Genomic DNA, 24,811 nt, shown 5'->3' with positions numbered 1-24,811 from the left:
CATTTCTTGTTTTCATTTTCTCAAAATTGTTTTCATTTTCAAAAGATTAGAATTCTGAAAACATGTTTGGTTTGACTTCTTGTTTTCTGTTTTAATGAAATATAAATACTGAAAATTTATGATATATTGCCTTTTTTTCTTTTTGTATTTTTAGATTTGTTTAAAATTACATTTATTGTTACCGCAATTTCATTTTATCCGAAATGAAATTTCTGTTCTCAATTGAAAACGATATTTTATTGTTTTCATTTTCTAATTGTTTCCTATTTTTATTTTCACCGAAGATATATTTTCAGAAATCCAATCAAACACATTTTCTTCTCTTTTAAGTGAAAATGAAAACAAAAAACAACCAAACCAAATACCTCTAAGATTTTTGTTCATATTTTAGATTATTAACTAATAATAATTATGATTAATAGAATTAATAAATTAATTAAAAACTATTAATAAGTAACTGAAGGTGATAGTTACTAGCCTCGATAGTTAACGGAGTTAAAATGAATGACTAATTCCACCCAATTTAAAAAATACCAAAAATAAAATTCTCCATTGAAAAATAAAGAAATTAAGGCTAAGCTTAACGATAAAATGAAATAAATTAAATAAACGAGTCCAAACACATGTTATCTTAGCCATATATATATATGACAACGTGTACATTTTTTAAATGGAAAATGACAACGTGTACATAAGCAGGGCGTAACAGTTTATGAAAAGAGAAAAAGAAATAGAATAAAGTTGGGTTTCCGTGGCGTGCGAGAGGGGCATCTTTTGCGTTTGCGGTGTTGAAAAAGCATAACGAAGGTGGTTTGTTTTTCCGTCTTAATCAAAATCGCGAATCGAATTGGATTGGATACAACCCTATATAAGCATTCAACACCTCACCTGCGCTGCGTGTTGTCGTTTGGCTTGCTTTCCTCACCGAACGAAAGTAACTTAACCCGCAAACTCCAAAATACCCTCTCTCTCTCTCTCTCTCTCACCAACCACTATGTTGCAGAGACCTAGACGCCGTTGCGAGGGCACTGCCATGGGCGCCATCGTTCTCGATCTCCGTCCCGGTCTCGGAATCGGACCCTTCTCCCTCGGTAATTATAATTATCCATACTCAATTCCCTTTTATTCTCAGATTCTCTTACCAATTCGAATATGCGTCGCTTCTCGGGTTTCAAATTCAGATGGTAATTTGGCTTGTTCTATTTTTACCGTTGTGGTTATCATAGATATTGAAAGTCATATGTCGTGTGGTTTAATTCAATAATAGCTCAGCTTATTCGACGATTGAGGTCGATTTTATTGGCGTCCCTTTTATGGTTTGCGTTTTGCGACTGTGTTTACTGACTTGGCTTGTTGCCGTTTCCGTGTGCTGTTTAGGGATGCCTATATGTGAAGCATTTGCTCAGATAGAGCAGCAACCCAACTTATACGATGTGGTGCATGTGAAGTATTTTGATGAGGTTTGTCACATATGATTATCACTTAACACCTTGTCAGTTGTGTCGTCTATGATTTTGTGTGAACTTGAACGAGTAATTGACTGTCTGCTTCACGCAGGTTACTACTATCTGTGGCTTTGCGTTTTATTTTTTAAGAGATTCTTGACTTCTTCTACTTTATGCACATGCAGGAACCCCTGAAGTTGGATATTGTTATTAGCTTTCCTGATCATGGATTCCATCTTCGTTTCGATCCGTGGTCTCAGGTGTTGTATTTTTTTTCCCTTCATCTTGTTTACAATGTAGAGTCCTTATTTAGAGAAAGCTTGAGATTATGTGTTTTAGGTAGTGAAGTTTTTGTTTAGAATTGATTTGAGGGGCCATCACTAGTGCCTTGGTAGCTATATGTTCTCACAAATAACTATAAAAAAATACTACTAAATTAGTCAGACACATGTGAAAATGCAAATTCTGTAATTGTGTAAAGGATTCCTGCAAAAAAAATAAGTGAGTTCTGAATGTTATTGGATTCTCTTAGAAAACTCTATGTACTTTTAGTAGTATCATCATTGAAGTTCATTCTGCTGACATATAGAACTTGATAAAAGATTAACGAGAATGAAAAATCGTGTAAGGATCTTTTTGTAATTTCCCAGTGCAAATGAAAACTGTTGAAGTTGAACTAGTGTAACAATCCAAGTTTAAAATTTAGCTATCCTTTCTTTTCCCATGTTAATTGGGGTGAATTGTTTGAAGTTTTGGGTTGTTTGTTACAATAATAATGTGCTTCGTCGGTCCTTCACATCAAGATGATACGATGCTTGAGAATTTGCATTTTTTTAAACCTGAATACCTGATATTGCTGCTTTGTTCAAAAGTAATGGAGCATTTCTTAATTTGTTTTGCTTGTTCTTGAAGATCTAAAGCTATAACACTGTAGTATGCATCAGTTCTTATGCTTTCAATATTAATTTAAGCTGTGTTATAGTGCTTGTATTTATTGGTATCTATACTTGCCTAAATGACTCTGTCATGATGAAACATTTCATTGATATTTTAGAGACTGCGGCTTATTGAAATATTTGATGTAAAGCGACTTCAGATGCGCTATTCTACTTCCTTGATTGGGTGAGCATCTGGACTTGTAATTTTAGTATATACTTGTTGTAAAACACTATTGATGATTTTTTTTACTTCTAGGGGACCATCAACTTTAGCTACTTTTGTTGCTGTATATGCACTGTTTGGGCCCACATATCCTGGAATTTTTGACAAGGATAGAGGCATTTACACCCTATTCTATCCGGTACATATTTTGGATATCAAATGCCTCTCTATTATTGCTTTTTTTTTACCCCCTACAATTCCACATTACTAATACTTTCTGCTTTGCTCTTCACAGGGGCTTTCCTTTGCATTTCCTATTCCAAGTCAATTTACAGATTGCTGTCATGATGGGGGAGGTATTTATTATATCTTCTTGAAATTGAAATGTTGTACTGAGTTTTCTAATTCTAATATGCTAACATTTTCGCTTTTAATTATGACAGTGGAATTGCCATTGGAGTTTCCTGATGGGACCACCCCAGTTACATGTCGTGTTTCTATATATGATAGCTCCTCTGGTAAGAAGGTTGGTGTGGGGGCCTTAATGGATAAGGCTTCTGCTCCTCCATTACCTGCTGGCAGCATTTACATGGAAGAGGTCCATGTGAAGGTTTGAGTTCTTTAAACCCTATGTCAGTTGGGGTTTTAGGCTTTTAGCTTATTTAACATGACACATTTAGTTGGCTTCATGTTAGAGAAACTTTTTGCTTGATTTGGCAAGGTGGTTGTAGTATTGGCTTCTAATTCAGTTCTTTCTTGGTTATATAGCTGGGGGAAGAATTGTATTTCACTGTTGGCTCTCAACACATTCCTTTTGGTGCATCTCCACAGGTAAACTATGTTACTTTTACATAGAATTGAAACCATTTGAGATATGCTTTTAGTGGATGAATTTTCCTGTGCTTTCTGTTGCTTCTTGTCATCTTTCACTTGATTCATATTCTTTTTCTCAAGGAAAGTTTATGTAATGCTTCCTGTTTTATGCAGGATGTCTGGACTGAGCTTGGACGTCCCTGTGGCATTCATCAAAAGCAGGTAGCCATACCATGAATTACTAATTCTTAAATGGAACATGATTAATCTGTCGTATTTTTGTGGAACTAGACTGATATCATATGTAATGGATCATATAGGGACCTAGGCACTTGATTGCATCATGTTTTAGACTATGCCTTTAGTTTGGTAATTTGGTTAAGGAGACAAGAGTGAGGAAATAAATAGGGGGTGGGAAAATTAATGAATAGAGGAATTTTTGCTGTTTGGATGAATGAGTGCAAAATGAAAACTGAAAACAAAGGGTCAATGGAGAAAGAAAATTGAATCAAGAAGGTACATATGATCCACCAAATTCTTGTTCCATTTTGAGCGTGGGAAGAAAATGAACAGAATATGAAACTGTTCTATTTCCAAAATCACCCTCTTCTGGCATGTTTCACACGCTATACAGCTATGCTTCTGTGAACATCCCTTCCTATGGAACTGATTGTTCTTTCCAACTTTCTACTTTAAATTTGTTTCTTTTTCTTTCAAGGATTTTTTATACGCAGGGCTGGCATAGATTTGGTACTTCTTATGGTTCGTGTGTAATGCATAGAGCATATAAAGCTTAAGCCTAATGTGTGGGTCCGAACAGAAGTTATTAAGATAGAGAGAAATCATAGAATGTGGGTTTTAAGGCTAACTCAATCCTACAAAACCAGCTTGTAAGTTAAGGGTTGCCTCCACTTATATACACTACTTTGGACTTATCACTAGTCGATGTGGGACTAAACTACCACCCTTGAGGCTGCAACTAAGGCAGCCCCCAAAGAGACCGCAACTAAGGCGGGCGAGGGGTACTGCAATTAAGGTGGCTTTCCAACAAGAACAGTCAAAAGAAAATCTGCAGCCAATTATTTTTTCTTGTAATCTTCTTGTTAGTTACTCTCTTCATGGAGAAGTATTAATTTTGTCTAAATATATATTCATTTAAGGTCTAAATTCTACCTTGAATAAGTTTTGGTTTGTTTGAAGTCTGACTCTTAATTGTAATTCTGTAGGTTGATCAAATGGTTATTCATTCTGCTTCAGATTTTCGGCCACGGACAACTCTCTGTGGTGATTACTTTTATAATTATTTTACTCGTGGTCTGGACATCTTATTTGATGGACAGGTTTGTAACTTACATCATGCTTTTGTTTCTATACATAGTGACACAACTGATAATAGAAACTCCTACATGTCTGTTTTATTTTCAGACTCACAAAATCAAGAAGTTTGTGTTACACACCAACTTCCCTGGTCATGCTGATTTCAATTCTTACATTAAGTGTAACTTTGTTATCCATGGCTCAGATTGTAAGCAGTCTTTTATTTGCATTGCAGTGTTTAGTTTGGTCTTGATGTATCATATAAATTTTTTATGTGAAATAAGAGAAAATCTATTTTTGGCCTTTCCAGCAGTAGGGGGATCTTTCCAGGAAGTAAATAATAGCAAACAGAGGGTTATTACACCTAGCACCAAATGGGAACAAGTTAAGGTGATCTATCTCTTTCAAATCATATGGTTGCCCTTATAATGGATGATCTTGTTTTGGAGTTATGGAAGATTTTTACTTGAAATATATGAAGCAATTTGTAGAAGAAAATTGTGACAGGCATTTGATGTGGATTTCTTATAATGATTCATAGGAGTTTATATCATATAATAGTTTTTGATTGATTCTTTTAGGAAATACTTGGGGATTGTGGGCGAGCTGCCATCCAAACACAAGGCTCGGCAAGTAACCCCTTTGGTTCTACTCTTGTATATGGTTATCAAAATATTGCCTTTGAGGTGTGTCCTTTTTTGTACTTATAGTGTCCCACTATTTCAATAGTTTAGTCTGCTATGATGCTTTTAAGAGACCACTAATTTTCTGGTGATGTTAGCAGGTCATGAAGAATGGTTATATTGCAACAATAACTCTCTTCCAATCATGATGATGGTACATTTCTTTTAATTGTGTGTTCTATGTAAATGTATAACTTATTCACATGCCTAGTAATAACCTTAATATTTTTTCCTTATCTCACCAATTAGTACAATCTTAAAAACCCAATGTTAATTCCTAACAGCCAGTATCAGATCATTTGTCCAAGCTTAAGTCATGCTAAACTTTACTTTGTCTGTCAGGTTTATGTAGTTCTGGCTCGTACCCATTTTTCTTCCTAGACTCTAGTTACAATTGGTAGTGGGACAGGACACCTTTAATGTTATTAGTGGGTACGCACCTCAGGTTGGGTTAGCAGAACACTTTAAGGTAAAATTTTGGGAGGATCTAGAAGGGGTACTTCAGGATATACCCCAAGGAGAGAAAGTTTTCCCAGGAGGGGATCTCAATGGACATGTAGGTAGCGTGGATAGAGGTTTTGAGGGGGTGCATGGGGGTTTTGGCTTAGGGGAGATGAATGGGGAGGGTAAATCCATCTTGGAGTTTTCGGAGGCTTTGGATCTTTCTATAGCCAATACATGGTTTAAGAAAAGAGAGGAACATCTTATCACTTACAAAAGTGGAGGGACATGTTCTCAGATAGATTTCTTCCTTATCAGGAAGTCTGATAGGAAGTATTGCTTGAACTGTAAAGTTATCCCGGGAGAGAGCTTGACTACCCAACATAGAGTTTTGGTTATGGATGTAAGAATTAGAGATAGGGCAAAGAGAAGAAGTCCTATGGTAGCACCAAGGATCAAATGGTGACACTTGAAGGGTGAGAAACAAGGAATCTTCCAACAAAAGATATGGGAGGGATGGTGTGGACAATCACAAGGAAGTGCAAATGATATGTGGAACAAGACGTCCCAAGAGATTATTAAAGTGGCTAAAGAGACGTTGGGTGAATCTAGAGGTTTTGGACCTAGGGGTAAAGAATCGTGGTGGTGGAATGAAAGTGTTCAGAGCAAAGTTAGAGTAAAAAAGGAGTGTTTCAAGGAGTGGTCTAGGTGTAGAAATTCTGAAACTTAGGATAAGTATAAGATAGCTAGAAATGAAACCAAAAAGGCGGTGAGTGAGGCAAGAGCCCAAGCTTTTGACGGACTATACCAAGCTCTAGGAACCAGGGACGGAGAAAGATCTATATATAGGCTTGCTAAGGGTAGAGAGAGGAAGACTAGAGATTTGGATCACGTAAAGTGTGTTAAGGATGAAGAAGGCAAAGTCTTAGTGCATGAAAAAGATATCAAGGAAAGGTGAAAGGTGTATTTCCACAACTTATTTAATGATGGATATGGATACGACTCTAGCAGTCTAGACACAAGAGAAGAGGATCGGAACTATAAGTATTATCGTCGGATTCAGAAACAGGAAGTAAAGGAAGCGTTGAAAAGAATGAGTAACGGTAAGGCGGTGGGGCCAGACAACATACCTATTGAAGTGTGGAAAACTCTTGGAGATAGAGGTCTTGAGTGGCTCACCAAACTCTTTAATGAAATTATGAGGTCAAAATGCATGCCGGAGGAATGGAGGAGAAGCACGTTAGTGCCAATCTATAAGAACAAGGGAGATATACAAAATTGTGCAAATTATAGGGGAATCAAGCTCATGAGTTATACCATGAAATTATGGGAAAGAGTGATCGAACGGAGATTAAGAAAGGAGACTCAAGTTACTGAGAATCAATTTGGTTTCATGCCGGGAAGGTCGACCATGGAAGCGATTTATTTATTACGGCGGGTGATGGAGCAATATCGCATGGACCAACAAGACTTGCACTTGATTTTTATTGACTTGGAGAAAGCGTATGATAGAGTGCCTAGAAAGATTTTGTGGAAAGCTCTAGAGAAGAAAGGGGTTAGGGTTGCATATATTCGAGCTATCCAAGATATGTATGATAGGATATCGACTAGTGTTAGGACACAGGGTGGAGAGTCAGACGATTTTCCCATCACAATTGGTTTGCATCAAGGGTCAACCCTTAGCCCCTATCTTTTTACCTTAATTCTGGATGTCCTCACGGAACAAATCCAAGAGATAGCGCCGAGATGCATGCTATTTGCAGATGACATAGTCCTCCTTGGAGAGTCGAGGGAGGAGTTGAATGAGAGGTTGGAAACTTGGAGACGAGCTCTAGAAACACATGGCTTTCGCCTAAGCAGAAGCAAATCGGAGTATATGGAATGTAAGTTCAACAAAAGTAGGAGGGTATCTAACTCAGAGGTGAAAATAGGAGACCATATTATCCCTCAAGTCACACGGTTTAAATATCTTGGGTCTGTAATACAGGATGATGGAGAAATTGAAGGGGATGTGAATCATCGCATTCAAGCAAGATGAATGAAATGGAGAAAAGCATCGGGGGTGTTATGTGATGCAAAGGTACCGATCAAGTTAAAGGGAAAGTTTTATCGGACTGCGGTAAGACCGGCGATTTTGTACGGAACAGAATGGTGGGCGGTCAAGAGCCAACATGAGACTAAAGTAGGTGTAGCAGAGATGAGGATGTTGCGGTGGATGTGTGGTAAGACTCGACAGGATAAAATTAGAAACGGAGCTATTAGAGAGAGGGTTGGAGTAGCGCCTATTGTAGAGAAGATGGTGGAAAATAGACTTAGGTGGTTTGGGCATGTAGAGAGAAGACCGGTAGACTCTGTAGTGAGGAGAGTAGACCAGATGGAGAGAAGACAAACAATTCGAGGCAGAGGAAGACCCAAAAAAACTATAAGAGAGGTTATCAAGAAGGATCTCGAACTTAATGATTTGGATAGAAGTATGGTACTTGATAGAACATTATGGCGGAAGTTGATCCATGTAGCCGACCCCACCTAGTGGGATAAGGCGTTGTTGTTGTTGTACTCTAGTTACAAGTTTTTCTAATTGGGTTCTTAAAAGTCATGAATTGTTTCCAATTGGGTGCACATTGCAACCAACATATCTATTAATTTAGCGATGATGTTTTAAATGGAGAGCTCATGTGATTACTCATACCATTTGGTTTTCGTGGATCCAAGGTGGTCAAAACAGCCCATCCCCCTCCCTTTTAACACGAGGGAAATGGATCATGTGGCCACCTGTTAAAAACATGTTAGAAACAGGTTCACACGTTTTCCAAGGTACTTACATGCTCTTTGGGAGTGCTTCGCTGAAGGAAATTTTGTATTTTCTATTCAATGCTCGTTGTTTGAAAGAATTCAAAACAAACATGATTTAGTATTTGCAGATAAAGTTGGCCGCCTCATCATTACTGAATGAATGGATGCGGAATTAAACTGATCACAATGGAGACTCAATGAGAAACAATTGATAATTTTAAGGATTCAATTAGAGTATCTTCAACTAACAAGGACTAATTAAAAGCTCGGGAAACCCGTAGGAATCAACATAGTAAACGTATTTATTATAAGTGATAACTGATAACAGTTGGGAGTTGAGTCTTTTTTGCATTACTGCAGGCGCTTTTGGTTACTCAATCTTCTCCATATTGTTCCAAGATTTCCCAAGGTTGTGTATGGAAATTCAGGGGTAACAGGTAGGGTTGTACGGGCACTGTGTATAAATATTGCAGCTATCCATCATCATCATTGTCGTGGCAAGGGGCTATGAAAATTGTACAGCTGTGTAACAAATTGTACATAAAAATCCTGTTAAATTATGTAATTTTCTAACATTTTCATCTTCCACAAAGAAAATGCAATAAATTCCTTTTGCTTTGCCTTTCAGTGTGATAGATTCTTGGTTACTTTCTATAATTTATAAAACGTTTTTGTCTAATCCTTAATCTCAAACAGTATTGTTGAGCCAATTTTTCTTTTAAAAAAATTCCAAATCTATTAGACTGATATCCATTTTGAATTAATTTAACCGATTCTCAATGTAGTCTAAACAGAATCATTCTTACAGGTTAATTAGATTCGAGCTATGATTGTTTGCAGAGCTTCGTGAATGAATAAAAGTTATAATCCGTGGAGCACCTTTCGAATTTTGTCTTGAGAATTTGAATAATTTATTTTTACTACATAAACTACGTCACATTCAACAAGATCTATTAAATAAATATATATTTTTATCTTAATCTTTCAGATCATCAGAAAAAGAAACTTGTAGTTTGACAAAAAAAAAATAAGTAAAATCTGATTAATAATTATTTCTACTAAGGATTAAACTTGAATAAAGATTCAATCTTAATCTTAGCATATTAATCAAATATATCTTACAGAGTTAATGTTCATATCATATCACACTTTTTGAGAGAAAATGGCCTCTGCTTATGTCCTCAAGTGAGCACCTGTTCTAATTTCCAATGGCCCCCATCTGCATTGCCTATTAAAGGAAGCAGTGTGGGGTATAGCACGCAATGCTGCCTTCTCCCAGTTTAATGTTAATATATCATAGTCACAATGTGCATTAATCAGTTCATTTTGAGGTGTGGGTGCTTGCCGACAAAGCAACCATTATTTTGCAGGACAATAGGTTGGTACCAATGGTTGAACCTGAGATCCTGTTTGATGGGGATCATATGATTGACATGGCTTTTGAAGTGACAAAAAAGTTTTGGACAAAGGAAATGCCATTTGAAGAAATCCTCTCAAACCAAAGCATGATAAGGCTACCCCTTATTAATTTAATTTGAGTGCTATAATAGAAAATTGTAATATCCAATTGAATATAAAAGGACTCCTTGAACAATCGTTTAAAAATCTAGATGCTCTAGGAGTAGTTTTAACTGCTTTATTATTCTGAATGACACTAGTTAACTCTCATGGTAAGTTGGCAAAAGTTGATGATGAACAGGATATCGTGTTAAAAGTTGGGGATCCACTGATGACCACATCTCTTGTACGTCTTGCTCATTTCCTTACCCATATCGGTGTTGACTATAAAATCGGATGACTAAGCCCTTTGATTATGGCTAACGGTTAATTACTTAATTTGATGATTTCCTTGCTTGGTGATTTTCTCACATATTAACTCGATTTAGTACAATGATAGCTACCAATTAATTAGAAGAAAGTAAGGAGCAAATATATACAAGAGGGAGAAGATATCTACTAGGGTCGGTTTAGTGATGGGGAGGGAGCATATGCATGCATAAGGTCATAATAAAAATAAATAGGAAAAAAATTAAACTATTCTTAACTGAAAATAAATAATAAAAATACATAATCATTATATTATCTAACATTTATTAAATAATTTTTTTAATTGTTAATACATATCTATTAAAAAAGTTATATTTCTTTGAAAAAATATATTATACTAAATCGAGTAAAAATGACCTGAAACATGACCTGAACTTGTTTACAAAATGCATTGGATTTAATTTCAAAATTCGAACTTGTCCTAATCAACTTCGTGTCGGGCCAAGTTAGTGGGATGTAGGGGTCGCGCTCAAACTCAATCCTATCTATCGTCAAGATTTTACTAGCTAGTCAAGAAATGAAAGCGATAGGTGGAATGTGATTTAGTAAACAATTCAACAATTTGTATAGAGGAAGTATAAAGTAAGGTGAGGTTTCATAATCAATCTTAATGTGCTTGGGACATTCATGGAAGATTGTGCTACGAGTGATTTGTATAGCGTGTACATATATAGGACTTGGCCCAAAAAAAGAGATATCCTAACATTTCTGCCACGGCATGGTACTTAATTTGTGTAGAGGGAGAGATAATGGTTTACTTCCTACACTTTTAAGAAGCGAGAGAATGATCTCCTAAAAAATATTGTAAAAGTCTGTGGTGGACTCACAATTAGTGGAATCACCACCCAGCCTTATTTCAAAAAAATGTAGATTTAATGTTAGTGAATTATTTGTAAAGATTTCTATAAATATTCTTTTAGTCTTAAGGTTGTTTTATTGAATTCTTAGAACTTAACTTACCTAAATTTTTGTTAATAAAAAAAGAACCTTTTAGATCGGTTCTAAAACCCTTTTAAAGACGCATGCGTAGCTAGGGAGAATAGTGGTTAGATAGTAATTGGCGCTCTCAGTTGCAAACAAACGAATCTAGCAGCGCAGCGTCGGGAATGGAAGCAGCAATAAACACGACAACCATGTCTCATCGTCGTTTTGGACACCATTGTCTCCTTTCCTTTCCACGCCGCCCTCCTTTTGCTAGCCGTGAAATGCTCAAAATAAATATCCCTTTCATAGATTTTGTAAATAAAAACATATCTTTTCGAACATGATTTTATACAGCAAGGAATAGTAATGTTTAACAATCTCATATCATGCTATATTTGAGTACCATATTTGGTATAAAGTTATTCTCAGTGAAAAACATTGATAAATTTTTGTCAAATGATAAGTATACACACACATATTGAATATTTTTCTTTTAATATAATTTATTTTATATTTAAACTATGAATCACTTGATAAAAAATATAAATACTACAATAAGAATTTCATATACATTTACTTTTTCAATAAAACTTACAAACAATTTATTTATCTAATATTCTACACTAATAATAATATGATAATCATCTCATTTAGTTCTCACATTAATTTTTGTCAACCTTTTATTTTTTATATATAATTACACATATATTACTATATAACTAAAAGAAAAAAATTGTAAAAAAAACCCAGCATATATATATGAAACTAATTTCTCACGGCCCTCACAAATTTACCTTTTTAATTACAGTGAAATATAAATAATTTATAACCTTTCACATCTTTTTCATTTATTAAATGTAGGTATATATCGAGTGTTTTTTTTTTTGTGTGCTTGTAATAATAATTCTTATGCAGTCAACACAGCCTGATATCATATTAATCCATACGTGTAACATTACCGAAAATATTTGTCTGTAGGGATGATATAGATTGGGATGGATTTATCTATCCTCATTCTCGTCCCTGCAAAACACGAGGCCAATTTGGATTTGGAATTATAAAAGACGGGTCAAAAAATAAAATTCAATTCCATTCCCATCAGATTTTGTTTCGAGAAAACTCATGTCACATTTTTTTTAAAATATTATTTGTTTGTACGTTAAATAAATCATAAATAATTATTAATTATATTTTAATTTAATCAATATATATAATTTAATAAATAATAAATAATGTAAACATATTTAAAAATTAAATTATATTTTTAGTTAAATGTATAATTTTTAATTTTGTTATAATTAGTATTATAGTTATAATATTAGTTAATTAGTTATTAAAATAATTATTCTATATTTTTAATAACTAAAAAAATAAAATATTAAATAATTTCATAGTTATATAATTAATCATTACATATAATAATAGAATTATATATAAATATATAATTACATTATTAATAATTATAAAAATATAAGTAAAAGGGAACACATGAGTGATATATCCACACCATCCAACTTTCTCAAGTTGAAAAAAACCTGATCCCGATCCAATCAAAATAGATTTTCTTTATCAAACTCAAAGCGGGGAAAACTGATAAATATCTACAAATATAATTTTTATTAATATTGTCATCGCTACGTGGGTGTTGACAAAACAACCTCAATCATATATTTGATATAGAATCCCCAAATAATATTATGAATCACACATGCATTGTTGCTTACGATAAAACAATCAAAACCATAAATTTTGTCCCCTACCTCTGTTCTATATATGGTCTTTATCTCTTGAAAGCTGCTCTATTTGTCTTCAGTGCTCAAACTTTTCTTGCATAGCATCGAGTAACATGGACTTGCGCATGATAAATCTTTAATTCAGTAGTTTAAAAATGGAATGGCTCTTCTAAAGTCGCTAAATTAGATAAAATAAAAAAAATTCAACTATTGATAATTAATTATTTTTATTCTAATACATGTATAATTAATTTATTTTTGTGAATTATAATTTATTAAGTATATATAGAATATTAATAGCTCACAAATATTAAGATTACTTACTTTATTTTCTAATGTAAAATTTTCACTTCAGAAGAATCGAATCCATAAATTAAAATGCGTTATATTATTTATATAATATATTTTTTTTATAAAATTTATAATGTTTTTCCTTTATCACAGTTATCATTTTTATCTTATACTTTTTATCTCCTTTTTTATCTTCTTAATTTATCGTATACAATGTTGTATAAATATAGTTTCTCTTTAAAAATAATATATAGTACATTGTATTAGTAATTTAATTTTTTTTTCTTATCTCATCATATTAAAGTATCATTATATATTTGTATTAAAGAACAAAGTTAGACATAACAGATAGTAGTTAATTAGGTCTTTCATGTTGATTAGGATTTAGTTCCTGAATATGCGTATAAGAAAAAATTTATTCAGGGAAACTAAATTCACTTTAAAAATATTAATCTCATATATTTTAACAAATGAGATGTTTTTTTTTTTATAGAAGACAAATGAGAGATGTTAGACTTATTTTAAAATGACAAAAAAGATAAATTGATCATAATGTCTCTAATCCTCTCTTCTTGATCGACCAAGGCTAGTGGATAAGTTGTTAAGGAGATAATGGGTAATATTTAATTCCTGAAAAAGAGAGGAACAATTTTTTGCGATAGATAAAAATTGCAGAGACCTTAAGCACAGTCAATAAAATCAATACTACTACATCTTTAGTGGCTTTAGGTTGGAAAGCACTTTAAGCGCGTGCTATGGTTCCTACATTTCTAAAAGTTTCATATTCAAGAGCTTTTACTCCAGGTTAGATATCTTTATTCATTTTGTGGTGACATGTGGTTGTGTGATTTTATTCAAAATCCATCATAGTATATTATTTAAAATATAAGTAAATATTTATGATTAGGTTATATATTTATAAATGTCTAAATTGTTTAAAATAAGATAATTATCACATAATTTAATAGTTAAATTGATAAATTTATTTTTAATAAAATTTAAGAATGTCATTCTACCATGGCATTGGGGGCTTTTGCCCTTCCCTGTTTTTTTTTTTTTTGGAAAAGTTAGGGTCTTTTTGGTCTTTATCTTCTATTTTCAGAAGTTTGTATAGTATCAGTAAATTTTTTTTTCATTTTCTGTTGTCACATTTTTCTTATATGAATTTCAGAAAACAGAAGATAAAATAAAATGAAAACATAAAAAAAGTCGAAAATGTTTTCTTAAACTATGGTCTCTTAGAAAACATTCTATAAATAGTATTTCAAGATCTCAAGTTAAATTAAAGCGTAAAAGAATAAAAAATAAAAGGAAACACTGGTACTAAATGACTTTTGTTTTTACTAAATGTACGCAAATACTCCTTTTTATTAGTCTATACCTATTGAGAATAAGTATATGCTAAACTTTAAAATAAAAAAAAATATGTGAATGTGACTTATGTACTATTTTTTTAGATGCGAGTGAGGATGACATCTTTGCCTTGTGTGGTTCCCCTCCACCGGAATTTCTAGTAAGTGAGACCGCGAGAGATGCAGTATTGCTTTTTTTAATATTTCTCTTTTTCATTATTAGATTTGATTTCTCTACATCGTTGAGATACATTTAAAAAAAACAAAAAAAAGTGTGACAATAATTAATGATTAAAAAATAATTAATATTTTAATAATGTCGTAGTTTAATTTTCATGTATGTATATGCTTTATTATAATTTTTATTGCGTACTTATTTATCTAATTTAAAGCATCCAGTCACTTAAAAAATTCAGATTCTTTATTAAAAAAAATCAAATTCTTGTTCATTTTAAGGAGAATGTGCAGTCTACTTTGGTAATTGCCTAAGTTTACATTAAAAAATCATGTTACACTTGATAAAATGTCAAGATATTTTTCTCCTTTTATATTTTTTCTATTGTCCTCTGAATTTTATTTATTTGTATCAATTTTATAATTTATATCTTAAGAATTATTACAATAATTTGCATATACGGGTGTTTGTGGGCAGGTTCAGGTCAAATTCAAGACTCAATCCAATCAAATTTGATTGGTTTGTTTCGGTTCGATTTTCATAATTTTTTTTGAAACCCAACTCAACCCATTTGTAAACAGTTTGATTGGGTTCGGACTAATGAGTTATCCATTTAAATTTGATTTTTTTTCCTTAGAATTACTTTTTTATATTATAATTCATCCAAATATTCAATACAATTAATACAATATTATCAAATGTTTGAAAGTAATAAAATTGATTCATTTAATATCATCAACATAATATCCTAAAATAGACTAATATAAATTAGAATATTATTCAATGAAATTTATTGTAATAATCTGAATCACAATTATTTCTTACAAACTAATTTCTTGGAATAAACTTTGCGACAACCAGATTTGTTGTAATCATATTTGCTGAAACAAATGAACAAAATATGATCAATTAATATTATAAACATGGCAGAAAAAATAAATATAAAAAAAGGTGAAACAAATAACAATGCAAGAAATACCTTAAAAGTTCCAACATCAAATAATTTCAATACTTGAGTTTCAATATTAACGGTCAAATCAAACAACTCCATAAATTTTAATTAGTTCGATTCGATTTTGATGGAATCTATAAATTTAAATATGTAGCTTAATTTGTATATGAATAATTTTAATCAACTTAATTTGATTTTGATGCAAATGTATAAATGATACAGTCCAAACTATTCAAATCGATCTACCTAAAATATGATTAACCAATGACTCAAACATGAATAATCCCCATCCAGGTACCGTAACCATGTCCGTCCAAACAAGTCCAACACAACACATATGATTTGGTTCCCCGAATGGTCGAGAAAGTATTTGTAGCCGTGAAGGTCTTATCATGCAATGTGCTCAATTATTCACAAACCATATATATAGCTGGATACAAGACTCTACTTCCTCTGATGCATCAGGGATGTTTCTAATTCAATCCAGTAAAAATAAATACGATATAAGAAATTCAAAATTAAATAAAATAAAAATCCAACATGTCTAAAACTGAAAAACAGAATTTTCTTATTAGATTTCAAATTTAATTATATAAATACTTTCTATCCAATCCAAATTAAACTTATATATATTTATAAATTTACAATATCACTCTTATTTAAATTTAATTTTTTTATATTTATTAAATTATTAGACATATTATATGTATTTATAAAAAATATTAATTAAAAATATTTTTTAGTAGATTTGAGTAATAGTACATAAGTATAATAATCAAGTTGTGTAATTTTTTATAATAATATAAATTTTTAAAATGTTTATTTTATATGACAAAAAATTATAATAAATAAGCACGTTTAAATATATAAATTATATTATATTTAAAATTTGAAATAAATAAAATATTTGAACATATAAATTATATTTTGTATTGATATAACGTTACATTTAACTATATTGATATTTTAAAAAAAAATTAAAATTCAATTTAGAAATATAGATGAAAAGATAAATTAAATCAAGATGGAATAATTCAATCTACAAATACTATAATCTATAATTCTATACCTTAAAGATGAAAATGTACAATTGTCGCATTTTATTTTTAAAAAATTCAAATAACTCTTTTCCCCCTGAATTTTATAGGGGACGCAATGGCATACAAAACTGAAACCAGAAACAAAAGTCAACACACAATTCATTGAAAGGGGTCATAGATATACAGTTAACAATGCTTTGCAGAACAGAATATGATGTGTTGAACTACCAAATTAAGTTCCTACGTAGGCGAACAAACTCCTCAAAGGATTCTGGTGCCTCATTTGCCAGAATATATAGGATATTAATAGAGTATGTCATCCTTGTGACTAGCATGCACGAGAACAAAACGAAGCTTTTGCCATTGGTAGATTTTTGGTTTAGGATCCTGTCAGAACTGCATTGCCTAGTTGCGCCATTTATGGCTGCAAAGGAAAAAAGAAAAGCGTTCCTGAGAATAATATATTAATTTCAGTGCACATCATAACAGGGATGTGTTTAGTACTACAAATGTTACACAACTTACAAGGGTTCTACTTTCATCCAACTGCACTGAAGATGGAAAGAGGAACGATATGGTATTGATATTGAAGTTGAGTTAAAAAGGGGGAGGGGTGTTCAATTATGATCGATACCATTGTTCACATCAACTCTTCAACCACATGCAGTTTAAGTTTTATGAGAATTTATTGAATACCTGCTTCAGAAGGAAGCGATGTGTAAAATTTCAAAATAAATTTCATACTTTTTAAGGTGATATATGTATAAATATATGAAGAATTTTCAAACCCACAATTACAAGTACATATCAATATTGGCACCTAGCAATTTTTAATTTCTGCAGGTTGCAGCTGTAGAGGGGAATTACATGCAGGGGACCAGCTGATGCTCCTTCAAGTATAGCTGAGCATTGGATCCCACAAGACTTAAAGTAATTGGACAATCACATCACAAGACATTTCATTGAGTCCCATATCCCAATCCAAACTATTTGAACAAAGTCTATATATATTTAATGCATCAGGGATGAATTTAACACCACTAAAAAGAAATGATCCATATTTAAATGAGATGGACCTGTGCTAATATGGTTAATATTTTCAGTTTGCAAATATTTGCAGTATGGGTTATTATTATTGCATTTACTTTCATCCCATTTTTTTATTATTATCTCTTTCTTTTATTTCCCATCACATCAATGACATCATTTATCATAATTATCACTTTTTCTTCTATTTATTTTTTCTCTCTATCTCTCTCTTTGTTTCATCCATACACCTTGGGGTGTATGTTCATAATTTTCCTTGCATAATCCCAGTTATGCGAAACAGATCTTTACTGGAAAAGAAATTTCTAAGTAGGCAGACAAAATTTACTTCTCATGAACTCGAACCTGATTATTTGATGCTTGTTCATGTATTCTATTAGGCTTCATGTTCAAATCAATCATTTTACTTTCCATCTTGGCATGCCCATCAGCATCAGGTCCTGGCGTTGGAACCATAGGCATCTTGTGATTTTGTTGCTTCTCTCCCATTTTTAGTTTGGGAAGTGGATTTTGTCCTCTTTTAGCCTCACCTGGTTCCAATGGTTGTGAAGCCGGATTTTCAGCATGACTAGATTTATCTCCTGGAAACTATGGAACAAGGAGACATTGTACATTTTTAAGGGAACCCAAACATATCAAGATAACAAAGGAGAAAACCCCCCACTCTAATCCCAGAGATTGAAAGCGTTGGTCACTTTAATTCTTGACTTTGCAAAACGTTAATTCGCTTTAGTTCTTTTACACTACATTTTTCACTTACATTAAGGACCAAAGTGAATGACATTTTACAAAATTAGGGACTAAAGTGAGCATTTTGTGAAGCTAGAAACCAAAGTGACTAGCACTCACAATCTAGTGTTGGGGACTAAAATGTGTGCTTACTCAATAAACAAATTAAGAACAATTCATGGTGGAAAGGAGAGACTCACCTCAACTCTTTGCCTGAACAGAAGATATCTTCCATGCGTTCTTTTACCTCCAACATGAACAATCATATCACACTGCAAACAAAGGGAACTTCCATCTGTCTCGCAATAGAAGAAAGCTACATCCAGATTGAAAGAGTAAACACATAAGCAATAAGCATCATAAGAACACTACAAGGACAGAAAGAGGAAACTGCGTACCAGGTGCATTCTCACATATGTCACACCGTGGTACATCACTTGGACTAGCAAGACCAACCCTCACATGCCTACTAGCTAGCTTGTTGCACATGTGAACCTGTAAGCTCCAAAAGATTAATCTTCGACCCATTGGTTGAAACATGTTGACCAGAACAACCAACAACAAATTAAAATAAAACAAACTCGGATTTCCAATTTACACAACACCGCAAAAAAGATCAAATCGGATCGAAGCACATCTATGAAGCTACAAGGGTCAACCTGCAAGCCCTTCAATTTGTTACTCCATACAAGTTTTGGTACATTACCAATGAAACACACACACACAACACACACTTTTAGAAACATCAGATCACAACATTAAAAGTCAGTGATCCAACCGAAACACCAACACATGATTACAAAACAGAAATCAAACAACAAAATGAGCACCAGTTATCCGCAAAGAAGATGTCATAAAAATATTGATATTGATAGTAGAATCTACCTTCTCATCACAGGCACGACAAAGTGCAGCCTCATCAGCGGCGCAGAAAACTATAGCCGCGGCGCTCTCACAAGCATCACAAAGCGTTCGCATAATTGGACTCTCTCACTTTCATTGCTTCATCCAATAAACACAAAGAAAGTTAAAGTCAGATACAGAACCCTAATATATACTATATGTTATAATGATGATGTGAATAAAAAAATAAAGATAATTAAAAAGAGAAGGGGCACAGAAGAAGACAGGTGTTCACCAAATCCATGTGGGTATGATAGTTTTGTTTTTCTCTGAATGTTATGTTGTGTTGTTACTGGGGGAGGATGGAGGAGGTGGTTGATGACGATGATTAGAGTGTTGTAGGATAAAAGAGAGGATTTTTGAAGGAGTGGGGGGACCTTAGGGGTTGATTCCAGAACTTTGCATAGACACAATAAATGAGTGTTTGTCAACTCTGTTGGCCTCAAACGTTACTTGGTAGCCACAAGTTCAAAGCCAATGTGGGGGTGGGGGGCTGACAGAAACTCACGCCTCATTCTCACCCACCAATTAATTATCTGACTTGGGTCCCACTTCCTTCCTAAGCCAAACCATTTTGCCCCTCTCGTCTTGTGTTTCCAGCCACAAACAAAGCAAAGAAAGAAACGAATCTTCTTCACACTCTCACCTCATTTGCTTCATCTCTTTCTCTGCACTCTAATTCCAATTTTTCTGCTATGTGTGTGTGGGGACACTTTAATTTGAGTGCAAAACTTCAACTTGTTTATCTAGTCTAGTCTAACTGAAATTCCAATTCCAATGTCTGTACAATTACAAATCCACCAGCCACTGAATGAAGTTGGTTGGTTATCTTATCTTCCAACTTCCCTTTAAAGAAACACATAATACTGCTAAGATTTCTCGTGCAACCAATTTTTTTGTAGGGGGTGGGGGAGGAGGATTTTGAGTTGATTTGTTAATGGATACGTTAGGTAAAATTAATTAAAAAGTTAATCCAAGGGATTGAATTGAAAAGTTAATTTATTAAATTATAAGTATTTTTAATAAAATTAATGATTAAAATAATTAAAAAATATAAAATGATAAAAATTAATTTATTTAAAAAGAATAATAAAAAATTAAATAAATATATTAAGGATAAAAATAAAAAAAATAAAAAATTAGAAATTAATGCTTTATAAACGTATTTAAAAAACAATAAAAATATTAAAAAAATACTTACCGAACAATAAATAAATTTTTTAATTAATAAAAAAATAAAAATTAACTGAAATATTTTCTCAAATTAAATAAATATTTATGCTAGTGAATATATAAATGGAAGACTCAACAAAACAGGTCTTAAACATCCTTTTATATGTAGCTGGGTTAAAAAAAAAAAAAAAAAAAAAGGAAGACTCTATATAGCTGTTCACAATCCATAATTAGAAGGACAATGACACATTAACAAATTGGTAATTTTTGTTGCTTCTGACTTACCCAAATGGAAATACAAGTGGACTCGAGATTGCTGTTCGGCTTGTCCTTAATGCCTCTAGTATTGCTCTACCTCATCACATGTTTCAGAAGTTCAGTCAAATTAGGCTAACATTTTCGGAAGCTACCTACTATTTTAGCTAACACTCTTTTAAAGTTTAGAATTCCCCACATCAATAACCTTCATATGCCTTTTTTTTCCATGGTCGAAAATTGAGGGTTGTGCTGTATTACTTTTGTTCATTGAGTGCTGTCAGTTAGTACGGAAGGGATGCGTACGAAATGCATGAAACTAATGTGCAACAGTGACACTTTTAAAACAAATATTGATTACAAATTATATAAAAATATGGTTTGATGGAAACCAAAGAGTTATTGTGTTTTATATAAAAAAAATGATCAATAACAATATTATCTTTTCAAATTATACTATGACTTTGACCAGCATGATTGAACATGATTGTCATGTAATCATATTTTTTAAGTATATAGTTAGATATTCGACTTCTAAATTCTTATATAGTAACTCCAAAAATTAATTTCTGACTCTCAGCAAAAAATGTAGTGAGTTCAACAAAAATAAAAATGTTACACTATGACTTTGTCTTGTAGTGATTATTCTAGTATTTTTTGGTGGGATATTTATTCTAGCTATGCTATATATGACCACAATACAATTATAAAAGACAAAAAAAAAAAAAAAGAGTTTTCGTGAATCTACACATCAATCAACGCCATTTATGATATCTCTTGCTACTTTTTATTATTTCATGAATAATCTCTTGCTACTTTTTTTCATTGAATTTGAACCATTCATTTGGTAACCTTGTGCCTTTGCCAGCTCTACTTTGTGCTTTTTGTGGAAGCAGCACAATTGTTTGGAAGGCAGCAAATTCATCACCCATTGCCTCGTACAGAAAAGAAAGATAAAAGACGAATCCGCTGGTAAACAGAAGATACAACTGAGAAACTCACAATTTCTTATTATTCAACAAACCATGATGATACAATAATAATCAATCCAGATTTACTTTGGTCCACCATTCCCTTACAAACCAAGACTTATAGACCACATAGAGGCTTAATTTTTTGTAGGTTTTAACAAAATTAATAACAACCTTATCTTTTTGTCCCCAACCAATCATTTTTTTTATCTTATAAACAAAAAAGAAAGGAAGGAATAAAGACAAGGAAGTGAAGTTATTGTTCTCCAATTGTTTTAAAAACTATAGGCAGCTTAAAAGGAGAAATTGATCATGTCGGTGCTCAAGCTTTCCATCATCACATTCTCCATGAATCCACACTTGTTGGGAGCAGCCTTCTTAAAGCTATGACCTCGAGGCTTGAAAGAGCAAGAAGAAATAGGAATGATTGGGATATTCTCACAGTTGCAGAGCTCAATCATGTAACCATCAGGGTCATGGAAGAACACCTGGTCCACCTGGATTCCTCCTTCCTCCACCACAGCTGTGACATACCTCATCCCCCTCTCTTCCAACCTCTTCTTAACAAGTTCAACATCAGTACACTGCCCAAAATCATAGCATTGCGGTCATGATCCGAGTGAACATTTAATTAGTGCTACTGAAACTAGAATTTAGTTTTGTTACCATGCTAATTCAATAAACTATAATCACTTAATAAACTTTAAAAAAACTAGAGTAAATAATCTCTAAGCTGACAATGTTATGTTGTGCATGTTTGGAGATTTTTATTAATGAATCTAAAGTCAATCAAATAAATAAATTTCACATTACACTTTAATTCAAAATCTTAAAAATTCATATTTATGGACTTTCTTCTCACTTATATAGTGATTAACTTTTTCATTTTTACTGAAATTTCATCTTCACACTTAAATTTTAATAATATAAAATATTTTTATATCATCATCTAATTATAAATTATCACATACAATTTTTTTTTAATTATGACAATAATTATCTTAAAAGTTATATGATTAATGATTTATGATAAGTAGGGGTGGGAATAGGCCAGGTCGGCCTACAGGGACCTACAACCTGGCCTACATAAAGTCTGACTTGAACTGACCTATTTAATTAAAATGGTAGGCTCAGACTTTTTTAAAAGCCTATTAAATTAAATAGACTAGGCTTAGACTTGTTAAAAAGTCTTATAAGTCTGATAGGCCGACCTATACATATATATATATATATATATATATATATATATATATATATATATATATATATATATATATATATATATATATTATTTTTTGGATACAAATATATAATATTATTTTTTAGATATAATTAATTTTTTTTAAACTATTAGACTTTAATTACACATTACTGCTCTATAACTTCTATTCCTATAATCAAGGACTTTAATTACAATTTAGGGTCATGTGTCCTTTTATATTTCTCATTATTTTGATTGACTTTCCTATTATGTTCCTACCCCATAAAATATTAAATATTTATTGTGAAGAAGACTTTTAAAAAGGCTATCGGGCCAGACCAGACTTTTAAAAAGGACCAACCGAGTCAAAATAAAAGTTGCTATAGGCCAAACTTAGGTCTCAAAGATTCATTGTAGGCTTGGCTCAGGCCTTTCAAAGTCTGGCCTGACCTATGGTGTAAATTAAAATTTTATATGTATAGAAATTAAACTAAAATAAATTATTAGAAAAAGCACTTAAAAGGGTCATAAGCCCATTTCACAAATTAAACTAGGCTTCTAATAATATAAGCTCTATCTTAGAAGCCTAGTTACCTGGAATGAGATATGGTTGTCCTTGGGATTTATAGGCCTTTCTTCATTCACGCAGGTATCAAATTCATCAATGTTGGGATTCTCGATCAAGTGTATTCCAATACCATAATTGTAAAACCTGCAAAAAGAAATGTAATACATGACATGAATATCCCTTGTAACAATATATATATATATATATATATATATATATATATATATATATATATGTATATATATATATATATATAGAGAGAGAGAGAGAGAGAGAGAGAGAGAGGGAAGAGAAAGTGATAATTTATTAAGCTAACCAGGCTCCAGTGAACTTGAAAGAAGAAGGGCGTTTGATGGGAACAAACCCCAAGACATCCTCATAAAACCTCATAGACACCCACACCGATCTGCACAAGAGGGACACGTGGTTGAGTGAAAGCAGGGGAAGTGCTTCGCAGTTGCCAACTTCCTCAATTTCCATCTTCATTTTCTCAATGAAGCACTTGCACTCAGCTTAATTTGCTTTCTCTCGTGTGTTTGTTCACGTCTCAACTTTGCAGTGAATGCCATTGGCGAAGATGGTTCAGTTCTTATATACAGCATGGATTTTGCAACATTTTTACTCGTTATGTCAGTAGGAACCTTCCTGGAAGGTTCTTTTGATCGAAGGAAACTCAGCCAATGTTTGTTTTTTTTTATCAAAGCTTAAACCTAGATTTTCATCATGTACGTGTGTTTTGTTTGTTCCGAGCATATGTTTAAAGATTTTCATCATGTACGTGTGTTTTGTTTGTTCCGAGCATATGTTAATTAGCTTTTGAAAGAACGTTAAGTGGGGGGAGTAACAGCGTTGTAATAGGAAGAAAAGTGAAAGACAATAATGACATATAGTATCGTATAGGTATAGTGTAGTTGGGCAACTAAGGATGGCAGGGAAGTACCCTACAGCAGCAAAGAACAAGGTTCAAACTGTTACGAAATTTCTAAGATGCTTCCCTACACAAATTTGACGTTTTCAACGTTATATGTCTAACGAGCCGCTCTTTCCTCTACATAAGTATATGATGTACACTTGTTG

The 24,811-nt window shown here is 32.6% G+C and overlaps 3 protein-coding genes across 8 annotated transcripts; 1 reads left to right on the top strand and 2 right to left on the bottom strand.

Annotated features, from left to right (window-relative positions):
- The first annotated feature begins 712 nt into the window (after window positions 1-712).
- Window positions 713-9,220, top strand: LOC100781434 (UPF0183 protein At3g51130). 4 transcript variants are annotated; one of them, XM_041016181.1, is made up of 16 exons: window positions 714-934; window positions 1,004-1,091; window positions 1,378-1,460; window positions 1,631-1,705; window positions 2,500-2,567; window positions 2,640-2,745; window positions 2,842-2,902; window positions 2,990-3,156; window positions 3,315-3,377; window positions 3,534-3,581; window positions 4,586-4,699; window positions 4,785-4,884; window positions 4,990-5,066; window positions 5,258-5,362; window positions 5,461-5,513; window positions 8,954-9,220. In XM_041016181.1, exons 2-15 carry the CDS (start codon window positions 1,034-1,036, stop codon window positions 5,506-5,508), a joined length of 1,173 nt encoding a protein of 390 aa, XP_040872115.1. In that variant the 5' UTR covers window positions 714-934; window positions 1,004-1,033; the 3' UTR covers window positions 5,509-5,513; window positions 8,954-9,220. The 4 variants fall into 4 exon arrangements, with proteins under 4 accessions (XP_006573565.1, XP_040872115.1, XP_014631273.1 ...); XM_014775787.3 differs by having other exon boundaries at window positions 4,987-5,066; XM_006573502.4 differs by having other exon boundaries at window positions 713-1,091; window positions 4,987-5,066.
- Window positions 9,221-17,029: 7,809 nt separating this feature from the next.
- Window positions 17,030-20,423, bottom strand: LOC100780544 (B-box zinc finger protein 18). Of its 3 annotated transcripts, none has more exons than XR_005891895.1 (7): window positions 19,802-20,423; window positions 19,549-19,665; window positions 19,062-19,158; window positions 18,864-18,979; window positions 18,280-18,522; window positions 17,413-17,583; window positions 17,030-17,337 (listed from the first exon to the last, which is right to left on the bottom strand). XR_005891895.1 is itself a non-coding variant. In XM_003517143.5 (6 exons), the coding sequence occupies exons 2-6, from the start codon at window positions 19,639-19,641 to the stop codon at window positions 17,306-17,308; spliced, it is 555 nt and encodes a 184-aa protein (XP_003517191.1). In that variant the 5' UTR covers window positions 19,642-19,665; window positions 19,802-20,423; the 3' UTR covers window positions 17,030-17,305. The 3 variants fall into 3 exon arrangements, 1 of the variants encoding a protein (XP_003517191.1); XR_001388471.3 differs by having other exon boundaries at window positions 17,265-17,311; XM_003517143.5 differs by lacking the exon at window positions 17,413-17,583 and having other exon boundaries at window positions 17,030-17,311.
- Window positions 20,424-21,978: 1,555 nt separating this feature from the next.
- Window positions 21,979-24,303, bottom strand: GLYI-2 (putative lactoylglutathione lyase). The gene is made up of 3 exons (NM_001251449.3): window positions 24,051-24,303; window positions 23,761-23,878; window positions 21,979-22,549 (listed from the first exon to the last, which is right to left on the bottom strand). Exons 1-3 carry the CDS (start codon window positions 24,218-24,220, stop codon window positions 22,259-22,261), a joined length of 579 nt encoding a protein of 192 aa, NP_001238378.2. The 5' UTR covers window positions 24,221-24,303; the 3' UTR covers window positions 21,979-22,258.
- Between the last annotated feature and the right edge of the window lie 508 nt (window positions 24,304-24,811).

The sequence above is a fragment of the Glycine max genome, chromosome 1, assembly GCF_000004515.6.
Source record: "Glycine max cultivar Williams 82 chromosome 1, Glycine_max_v4.0, whole genome shotgun sequence".
Taxonomy (NCBI): domain Eukaryota; kingdom Viridiplantae; phylum Streptophyta; class Magnoliopsida; order Fabales; family Fabaceae; genus Glycine; species Glycine max.
Note: the sequence above shows the minus strand (reverse complement) of the source record. Positions and strands in the feature narration are given on the sequence as shown.

Excerpts from the sequence above, each read along its gene's own strand:
- LOC100781434 (XM_006573502.4), top strand. The coding sequence starts at position 995 with ATGTTGCAGAGACCTAGACGCCGTTGCGAGGGCACTGCCATGGGCGCC. Across the intron at positions 1,706-2,499 it reads GTTTCGATCCGTGGTCTCAG|AGACTGCGGCTTATTGAAAT; the intron begins GTGTTGTATTTT and ends TTGATATTTTAG. Across the intron at positions 4,885-4,986 it reads TGTTATCCATGGCTCAGATT|CAGTAGGGGGATCTTTCCAG; the intron begins GTAAGCAGTCTT and ends TGGCCTTTCCAG.
- LOC100780544 (XM_003517143.5), bottom strand. The coding sequence starts at position 19,641 with ATGCGAACGCTTTGTGATGCTTGTGAGAGCGCCGCGGCTATAGTTTTC. Across the intron at positions 19,159-19,548 it reads GTCGTGCCTGTGATGAGAAG|GTTCACATGTGCAACAAGCT; the intron begins GTAGATTCTACT and ends TGGAGCTTACAG. Across the intron at positions 18,523-18,863 it reads TGTTCAGGCAAAGAGTTGAG|TTTCCAGGAGATAAATCTAG; the intron begins GTGAGTCTCTCC and ends CTTGTTCCATAG.
- GLYI-2 (NM_001251449.3), bottom strand. The coding sequence starts at position 24,220 with ATGAAGATGGAAATTGAGGAAGTTGGCAACTGCGAAGCACTTCCCCTG. Across the intron at positions 23,879-24,050 it reads TTCAAGTTCACTGGAGCCTG|GTTTTACAATTATGGTATTG; the intron begins GTTAGCTTAATA and ends TTCTTTTTGCAG. Across the intron at positions 22,550-23,760 it reads ACAACCATATCTCATTCCAG|TGTACTGATGTTGAACTTGT; the intron begins GTAACTAGGCTT and ends GATTTTGGGCAG.